General features: G+C 38.0%; 1 protein-coding gene across 1 annotated transcript in view; it reads right to left on the bottom strand.

The window, feature by feature from the left end:
• LOC115218995 (mothers against decapentaplegic homolog 6) overlaps positions 1-9,757 on the bottom strand; it is a 131,184-nt gene extending 121,427 nt beyond the window's left edge. The window contains exon 1 of the mRNA XM_029789033.2: positions 8,085-9,757. Within this exon, the coding sequence (XP_029644893.1) occupies positions 8,085-9,063 (979 nt within the window). The 5' untranslated portion in view covers positions 9,064-9,757. The remainder of the gene's footprint in view (positions 1-8,084) is intronic.
• Between the last annotated feature and the right edge of the window lie 1,312 nt (positions 9,758-11,069).

Genomic DNA, 11,069 nt, shown 5'->3' on the forward strand with positions numbered 1-11,069 from the left:
AAAAAGAAGGAAAAAGACTGCCATTTGTTTGCAATCTTCTCTGACAATATGGCCAGACATTACCTTGCTTGAAGGCTGATAAGAGGAAGAGCATCTGACTACAAAATCTGCCTCAAAACATTTCATCCCTGACTCATGCAGGTGAGGAAAGCTGGATGTTAAAACGATTATCATACATTAGCACTATGACCCGGCAATGCCGGGGTCATAGTGCTAGTGCATGCATATACAGCTGCATGCGTGCGCACATACACGCGAGTACTGTCCAAATCTCTGACCAATCACATATAGCTAGCTGGCATTCAATTGGTGTATGAAGTTTCAGGCATTTTGATTGGGTTTTGGATAGAAAATTCACAAAAAAGTCACTTCTATTGATTTTTTAATGGCTTTGCAGGGTGGCTGGGAGAATGTAAAGACGTGCACGACCACCCTTGGATGGTTTTGAACGACCATAGAAAGTGCGAGCCCTCTAACTGAAAAATTGTGGATTTGTATAAAGGATACACACACAGACATTTTGCTATTTATATATATAGAGAGATGCTTGTTTCTCTGTGTATGTATGTATACTTATGCACACATATAGATATTAATATGCATGCATGTATATATATATATTAATATATCAACATTAGCCTTTACAGTCAATTATTGTGCCTATATGTCTTGTTAACAAACTTAAATATTTGTTGTACCTGATGTTTTGTAAATTAAAGCGTATTTGTTATCACCCAATCATGGTCAGCCAAATGCTTTTGTCTCACCCTGTCTGTGTTTCATACACCATTTACAGAGTAGCATTAGTTACACAAATCAACTAGAACACCAAACTCAGTGGTCCTGTTCATAAAATGTGACAAGACTGCTATGATCTCCAGGCAACAGCTGATGAGAGTTTGTTAACTTGTTTCTGTTGTCCAATGTACTTTATCTATCTTTGCTTAATTTCTCTTCTGACCACATCACTTCCATCATGTATACACACACACACACACAGTAAAACATATATAAGAATACATACATATAAAATTATATTCCAATGTATATCTAACTATATACATATATTCTATACAAACACATGCATCTCTTATTTGAAGCCAGCTTCAGTATAGTGAGCAGGACATCCTTATATAAAATGTCTAAAATAACTGGCTCTTCCATCATGAACAAACCAGTGTCGAACATACATTTGTTCTATATAGCTTCATACATGCTGGCATAGATTGGAGGAGCAATAGATTTAGGTATTTTATACATGGATTTCCTTTTTCTCACTAAACCGGCATAGATTGGAGGAGCAATAGATTTAGGTATTTTATACATGGATTTCCTTTTTCTCACTAAACCAGCTTCAAATAAATAAGAGATTTAATGTGTGCTTATATACAATGTATGTATACAGATGATGAATTTACACAAATATATAGGAATAATTTATGTAACTATATATTATACATACATATAGTTATTGCTGGCCTTGTGTCTACATCAGAATATATAATATACATACATCAAGGGATAATATATACCTCTCTCTCTTTATATATATATAAATAACTCTAATAATTTATATATATATATATATATATAGACACGCACACATACATGCGTAATAAAATCGTTTGCTTGTTTCAGTCATTTGACTGCAACATGCTGGAACACCACTTTTAGTCAAATCGACTCCGAGGTTTTATTCTTTGTAAGCCTAGTACTTATTCTATCGGTCTCTTTTGCCAAACAGCTAAGTTACGGGTACGTAAACACAGCAACATCGGTTGTCAAGCGATGGTGGGGAGGGGAACAAACGCAGACACACACACACACATATATCAGAATGTAACCCCATGTGAATCGTTGTCGAATTTCTTCCTCCGTCTTCCCTTCTACTGGACTTGCCTCTGTTTCCGAAGAAGAGCGTCTGCTCGAAACGTTAAACCATCTTTCTTTCCTTCTCTGAGCGTTTAACCACGTGCTCGCATCGTTGTTTTCTTTTTGTTTGTTCTTCGTTTTTGGATTTACTAATATATATAATGTGTGTGTGTGTGTGTGTGTGTGTGTGTGAGTATACGACGGGCTTTTTTTTTAGTTTCCGTCTACCAAATCTACTCACAAGGCTTTTGTCGCTCCGAGGCTATAGTAGAAGACACTTCCCCAAGGTGCCACGCAATAGGACTGAACCCGGAAACCATGTGTGTGGTTGGGCAGGAAACTTCTTACCATCACACAGCCACATTCATATATATACACATGCTCACGATGGTCCCAGCCCTCGATTACAAACTATGTGCAACCATTATTCGATCAACGGTTCGACCTGTTTCACGACGATGAGTAAATAATCCAATGAATAGAAGAGGACGGAGAAAACTCTTGAACACATCTTTAATTAAAGATCTGTTAAAGTATTTTCATTGTCGTCTTCTTTTTATTGGATATATATATATATGGATCTTTTCAGTTTGAACGGCAGTTTTTAACATAATTTCTGGGGAACTAAAAAATTGTGTTTATAAAACATCTTTTTCTCTTGGCTTTATTGAGAAAATTCTATAATTTGTAAGATATTTGTTGTTTTTTTCTTCAATTTCTCCAATTTCAACCAATCACTGACGTCCATTGAGGTAAAAAAAAAAACATTCTGTGTCGTATGAATATGTCCCTCGTTTAAGAAACAGATTGGGTTTATTTACATTTGTGAAAAAAAAAGATACCCTTCCCCCCACCGCTAACCCTAAAATATATTGAAATGCAATAGATCGATACTAGGGTCATAATTATGGGTGACAATTTCATATGACACCGCTAGAAAAACTGCCGTTCAAACCGAAAAGATCCCGATTTAATAGAGAGCTTATTTAATTTTTGACAACGTCTCCGAAGCTCACCATGCGCAATGCCTCCGCCGGTCAAATTAAGCTACGCTTCTTGCTTCTGCATGTAAGTGTAGACCAGGACAAGATTTCTTCTGGTGGAATGGCAGTTATCCATACATGCAATTCTTCCCACTCCACACGATCGCTGATTTGAAACAGAAGACCAGCAAAGGTAAACCCGGCGCAACTTGACACTAGTGTCTTCGCAGCCGTTATAACAATTCAGAACCGGGAACTGAGAGTGCAACAGATGCAACGAAGTTAACTCGTTTGGACTCTCAGAATTCTGCTGATCCACTTCCATCGATCGAATAAGATAAACGACGAAGTTGACCCGCGGTGGTATTTGAACCCAAGGCGCTGAGATTTGAAACAAATATCACTAAGGAATTAATATTCAGCGCTCTGATGATTCTGCTAACCCCCCTCATAGTATGTGTAAATGTGTGTAGACATATATATACAAACACACACACAAGCACACGTGTGTGTACGTTCGACTTCAGACTAGGACCAATCGTAAATGCTCGACTTAATTCAAAGACTAGGACCGATCGTAAATGCTCGACGTAATTCAAAGACTAGGACCAATCGTAAATGCTCGACTTTATTCAAAGACTAGGACCGATCGTAAATGCTCGACTTTATTCAAAGACTAGGACCGATCGTAAATGCTCGACTTAATTCAAAGACTAGGACCAATCGTAAATGCTCGACTTAATTCAAAGACTAGGACCGATCGTAAACGCTCGACTTAATTCAAAGACTAGGACCGATCGTAAATGCTCGACTTAATTCAAAGACTAGGACCGAACGTAAAATGCTCGACTTAATTCAAAGACTAGGACCGATCGTAAATGCTCGACTTAATTCAAAGACTAGGACCGATCGTAAATGCTCGACTTAATTCAAAGACTAGGACCAATCGTAAATGCTCGACTTAATTCAAAGACTAAGACCGATCATATGACAAACAACTCAATGCAATTTAAAAAGTAAAAATCAAAGCACAGGGCTTTATGAAAAATATGGCCTGTATGTCTGTATGTTTATGAGAGACGGTGTGAAAATGCAGTAAAACACACACACAAACAATACTTACTGAAGACAATAAGAACGATGGACGGTCATAAACAAATATCTATAAATACATACCACAATAGACAGAGAAATATTTGTACCCACACGACATTACAACTCGCATTCTACTCAAGAAACAGAGGATTACATATATATATATACATATATATAAACTCACATCCCAATATATGCAATATTATATACGTGTAATAATAAAACAGGGACGGAAAAATGCCCCAACATGGCTGCCGAGAACATTATCTATCCATCTACCTACCTACCTATCTATCTATAAATCTATCTATCTAGATAGATAGATAGATAGTAGTGGAAGTTTCTCCTTGTCATGTTTTGCTTCTCTTACTCACTCACCCTCCAATTAAAAATAGACAAGGACAAGGGACCGAACCTAATTCCCACCGCAATATTCCCAGAGATCGGTTGGGGAGCAACAGCCAGAAATACACATATAACACACACATATATATATATATATATATATATATATATATAAGCAGACACAGAGTGATCTATTTATGAATGCATTGTGTTCATATAGTAATAAGACAATAGACGCATATGCATATATATATACATATATATATATGCATACACACACACACACTCACAGGTAAATATATAAGTATGTATGTGAGTATACTATAGGTATATGTAAACAGAATACATCTAAATTTCCAGTAGCGGCTTTAATGAGAAGCGACCGATAAAACAATGAGAACTCACCTATGTGTGTCACCATCCACACAAGTACATACTATAAGTTTTTGCTTGCCTCTAACGACATAGGTATGTATCTACCCGCTCACACACACACACACATATTATATATATATATATATATATATATTCCACACTTGTAATGACAGGCATACTCTACGTACAGTTACATGAGGACATATCTATCTACCTACATATATACATAGAAAATGCACAGCTTTCATAATGGTGAAAAAAAAGATGAACCCAACGCCTAAGGACGCATTAATATGGTTCGTATGGTAACTAATTATAGTCACCATACGAACCAAGAAAGGAGCTCTTTCTTAGTCGGACGACTCAGCTAGAAATAGCAGCAAAATTTCTGATGCACACCCTTACTGCCTTAGCAGAGGGACACATTAGATATAGTCGGTGTGTGCTGGGGTGTGAAAAAAAAAATCCGGATAGCCACGGCTGGAATGCTTTTGATGAATGGTTTAATCTCGTCCGAGCTTACCGAGAGTCAAGCAAAAACAACAGACCCTACGTGGTCCCGAGATCATCAAGAAATAATAACCGAGTCTCTCAAATCATACCCTTAGACTAAGTTCTATTTCTTGAAAAAGAGAAAGACGGTTATGGTTATTGCTGGAACAATTTTAATCGATCCAGAAAGGAGGGAGACCCATTGTTATATTATATTTTGTATGTACGATGGGAGATAGAAAAGAGGGAATAAATTATTTATTGCGGGGTGTTTACAGTGCCAGTATATCGTACAAGAGGCATAAAATATCCGGGTACCACTCAGTAAGGTGTCTGGAATTTAAGACAACCTCAGAAAAGCTGCACAGGGCGTGTATGTGAAATACATATATATCGGGTTCATTTGAGTATACATACATTTATACTATATAAACATTTGAGAATCTGCACTAATTTTGTACGGAGTTCATTTATGTAAGGAGGAACTTGTATGTAAACACGTGTATGTATATCTATATGTACGATACAGTGTGCTTATATATGCGTATAGCTGATGAATACACAGCTAAGTACAACATGTATGTGTGTAATTATGGGTATCTATGTAAGGTTGTTCAGTACAGTGTACTACACAACCTTACATAGACATGTATAACGTATGTGTATATGATTTTGTATTGGGTGTGTGTGTATAGCACGTCATGTGTTGCGTGTGTGTATAAGAATATAGGAGCAATAATTAGGAGTACATCGATCTGTATGCACAGATGTCTAATACACACACCTATGTGTATAACTTAGTATTACACGACACATGTATGCTTATAGCAGTATCGCATTGGATACACGTGTTTCGAGTAACTTTGAAAGGCAGGCTACACATTTGAGCACACCTGTAACACACGGCATCTGATAATATAAGTAATAATATACAGGTGAATGTTCGATCTATATTTTACTGATGCTCTTGTTCATCTGTGTATTCTGCCAGGTATACACACACACGCACGCACACCGTGCGTAAATGATGTCCACATGACAGTATCGTCGTCAAAATATCTAAGTTGGACATGTATAATATATATAGATATGAAGACACATCAAAAGTGCGTTAACATACGCAAATGATGTGTACAGTACTTGTGTAAAACGATATAGAGCGCGGATGATTTGTATATCTTGCTATATACAGACTGTGAATGTGATGTGTGTGTATGTGTATATATATATATGTATGCATACACACATGCACAGTAGCTGTTCGCGGTGTCATTCATTCATAAATATACAGAGGTCGTTTGTGTGCATACATATTAAAGTGTGTTTAAAAAGGAACAGCTGGATTTGTATATGCATATGATTAAAATGAAGAACGAACGATTTTATTGTGTCAATGTATGTATATATATATATATATATATATATATATATATATAATAACGCACAACATTAAAAAAAAAGGATAGAGGCAAGAGAAATAAACACAATATTAAGTTACATTTCAAACATTGGCGAAAAGCATAGTGCTATTATAGCCTCCAGTGAACCGAAAGCCTGTTAAATATATTTGATAGAAATTCGAGGCATCGAATAGCCAAGTTGGACCCGGTAGAATTTGAACTCCGAGCATAAAACTGGTGTAACTCAATATCGCAAAGCGCTTCAACTAATTTCCCGTTACCCCGGAAGTATGAAAAATAAAGGGCAAAGTTTTGGTGGAATAGCTGTCCCCCCCCCCCGAAATCTTAACCTCATGGGAAAGGAAACGAGTAGAGTTTTAGCAGGGGTGTTTTTCTTTCTTTCTTCTTCTTCTTCAGTGTTTAGTATTCCAAATTTAGTACTTCCTTTCATACAATGAAGATTACGATTCTGGAATAAAAAAAAGCCTTTCCAAAAATCTCAATTCTCTTATATATTTTTGCTCCCTAACTTCCGCAGTCAATTTCATCCCCATTATCATGAGACTTGGAGGGACAAGCTATTCCAAAACTTTACGAGGTAAATTGGATTGAAGGGATTCGAACTCAGGACATAAAAGGGCCGTAACTAAAGACATCCAAGTATTTTGTCCGGCACTAATGAGATTCTGCCAATCCAATAATTTCTAACATAGGGTAACAAATAATACAAACTTCACCAGAAATAAATTAGCGGCAAAGGCAAAGAATACGCACACCACCCGTTTTCGGCGTTTAGGATTAGGTTTAGGGTTACGCCGAAAACGGGTGGTGTGCATATTCTTTATATTATAAAATTGGTATTTCGTCTTTATAACTAATGTCTTCTAGTGCTGTTCTTTAGAGCATTAGGGTTGGCGGAATCCTGTCTCTATGACAAGTATCTGTAATAAACATGCCGGTTGAAAATCGGTAACTCATCTGTATAGACACTCAGTGAAGGGGTAGGATTGATTTTCCTTTTTACAGAATCGTAATTATTTCAACTATTTCAAAACTCTTCCTAGTTTCTTCTTATATAGGTTACAGCTTTAAAACTTTTTTTGGTGGAGGTTGGCAACTGATTTCGATTTATAACAAGCCAGGGGAGGATGGATGATGAAAAAGCAAAGTCGACTTCGACAGGTTTTCAACTCGGAAATGTAAAAGAAAAAACCCAAAAAAAACTGTGACTTAAATACTGCAAGACATTAATTATTATGCTCGATGCTTTAATGATTCTGCTAAACCAGCAACGAATTTTCTGCCATTCTGATGTTTTTAAAGAAAGGTCCTAGCTGCACGAACCATAGTTGATAGACGTGTCTAAAACCGCTTTTGCTCACCACTAATATATATATATATAACACAGATGATATATATATATATATATACACTAGACATTTTATACATACATATTCCAAATGGTCAGACACATGTTTTGTTTGTTAATTATGTATCAATGCTTTTTTTTTTCAAAACTTACCTGTGTTCAGTAAGAGACTCCAGTGGTAAGGATTACAGCATACATAGTAAGGATCATCTCCACTTGTGCAACAAGGCAGTCTCTTCAGTTCCGTGCCCGGTCCAATATCTGGCCATCGCCACAGTTGGCAACAAAGGACGTGCGCCGCTACCGTCCGCCGACCCAGGCGAAGATCGCCCTTCGGCAGGAGTACACAGTCGGTTGTCTCGCCGCCCTTACTCTCCACAGACTGAAGCAAGACGTTCAATTGGGGCTCAGTTAGTCTTTTCAGCATTGAATGGGACACAGCCTTCAGTTCCATCTCGTCCGTGCACGGTGACACAGATGGCGTTGGCGAGGGACATGATGATGATGAGGATGAAGATGAGGATGATGACGATGATGATGAGGAAGATGAAGAGGATGATGGTGATGATGATGACGACGACGACCCGTTGTTATTGTGGTTAATATTGTTGTTGTTGTTGTGTTGATGATTGCTTTTGTGTTGTTGATGGTTGTTGTGTTCGTGTTGTTCTGTTTGTTGGTGATGTTGGTCGTGGTTGTTGTGCGACTGGTGAAGCAGCCGGGGTTCGATTTCGTCGTTTTCCTGTACGAGTTCATGCTGCTGTTGTTGTTGTTGATGGTATTGGTGATGGCGGTGATGGTGGTGGTGGTGGTAGTGCTGTTGTTTTTGTTCTTGCGTATCGCCAACATTGGCACCCAAGCCCGTGCCACAGCAACCGACATTAGTGTCACTACCTCCGCCGCCGCTACCACCACCACAACCACAACCCGTGCCACCTGCGCAACAGCAAACAAGCGTGGTGCCACCGCCGCCGCCGCCACAACAGCAACCACCACCACCACCACTACCACCACCACCCGTGCTGCCGCTGCCCGCGCCACCGTTTTCAGTCGTACTCGAGGTTTCATTGTGTAGAATGCGATTTTTCCACAAGCGCTTCACAAGGGCGTTACGTTTAATAGAACGGAACATGAAACATTTGGCTGACCTGTTACAGTAACGTCTCCATACATAAAACCAGTAGACACGGCTGGTCTCCTTGGTGGTGGGCACACGATGGTTGATAAACGTGATGGTGGGACTGCGGCGACAACGACGACGACAGGGGGCAGATGGGACAGCAGCGACTACAACAACTACGAGTACTACAACGGCACCATGGACAGCTACAATAACCGTGGTTATTACACTGATAATAGTTGTAGTAGAGGCTATGGCAGTTAGAGAGCACCTACCACCACTGCTTGTCTCCTTAATAAGAATGGTGGTGGTGGGCAGGAGCTGTCTAGGGAACGTAATGGTGTTGTGTGTTGATATTGGATGTTGGTCGGTGGACGGGAAGATATCTGGTGTAATATATAAGAGATTAGTGGACAGATCTAATGAACGTAATTAGTGTAGTTATAGTGCGAAGACGTGATTAACAAGTTAACAAGAGTTAATACTGCTACACATACAACAATAACAGCAGCCACAGCAAAATGCTACTGTTACGGTTGTAGTACTTATTATTATTATTATCTTACAGTAAAATGTACCTTCACGCCTGGTAACGGGTGAGAGAGTAAATGGTATTATTGGTGCGTTTTTTCTTTCTTTTTTTTTTCCAATAGACGGATGGATGGATAATCGTGAAGATGATGATGATGATGATGGAGTGTGGGGGGTGGGGGGTTAGAGTGAAGACAAGAACAACTACAACAGCAATCGACAATACAACTCGCAAATAAAAAAAAAGAGAGAAAAAAAACCCCCACTACAACAACAACTCAGACATGCACTGGTGACCACCACAACAACAACAACAACGGTAACTGACTTCCCGCTGGTATGGTGTTCGTAGTAGTAGTAGCAGCAGTAGTGGTGGTCTTCGTAATTAAGCTTTCTATTGTAATAAATCCTTGCTTCTGCTTCAACAGTGGTTGTTGTTATGGAAGTGTGTTTATATATATATAAATATTATATATGTGTGTATTTATATATCATTAAATATATATATATATATCTTTTTTCCTTGATATTGCAATGCTGGTCTATACATTAATATAATGTATAATATATAACATACATATATGTGTGTATATATATATATATATATATTTTGTAATGGTGTTGATGCATACAATAATAGAATGTATAGTGTGTATATATATATATATTATATTATATGTATATATATATATATATATATATATATATATCTATGTATATATATTATACAAGAAAGAAAAGCAAGCGTATGCTATTTTTTATGTAATATTTTTCTCTCCAGGTCTCTGCTATATTCCATTTTATCGCTCCGCCAGGGTAAAAACTGTTGTAACAGTAGTAGTAGTAGTAGTAGAAGTAGTAGTAATAATAATATTAGTTGTAGTAGTAGTAGTTGTAGTACAAGCAGCAATGATGGTAATAATGGTACTGCTATAATTCCAGCTGGTCTGGTTTAGTTTTTGGTGAGGTTTTGGATACAAGTATGTGTATATATGTATATATATATATATATAAATATATATGCGTGTATGAATGTATATATATATGTGTGTGTGTATATTAAATATATATATGTATATATGGGTTTTTTTTGTAAAAAAAAAATACTGTGTTGTGTTGCTTTGCCTTGACTCCTCGGCTAGGCGCTTGCTTGACTGAATGTAAAAGAGTCGGCAGTGTCTATACTACTGCTGCTGCTGCTGTTACTACTACTACTTCTAATAATCGTTATAATGGTGGTAGCAAGCAGGGAGGAGGAATAGTAAGAGCAGAGCAAGTGAGACGTGGTTGTTGTTGTTGATACTACTGCTGCTCGGCTGTTGTTGTTTGTGAAATGTTAATGGTGGTGGTGATGATGGTGGTGGTGGTGCTTGTGGTGGTGGCGACGGTGGATGGCAGACTGTTGGGAGGAACGGGGTGAGTTAGTTTGTGAGACGTGGTCGTTGATTTTGCTATTGGTATTGCTGTTGCTGCTGCTGCTGGTTGTT

The sequence above is a fragment of the Octopus sinensis genome, linkage group LG14, assembly GCF_006345805.1.
Source record: "Octopus sinensis linkage group LG14, ASM634580v1, whole genome shotgun sequence".
Classification (NCBI taxonomy): Eukaryota; Metazoa; Mollusca; class Cephalopoda; order Octopoda; family Octopodidae; genus Octopus; species Octopus sinensis.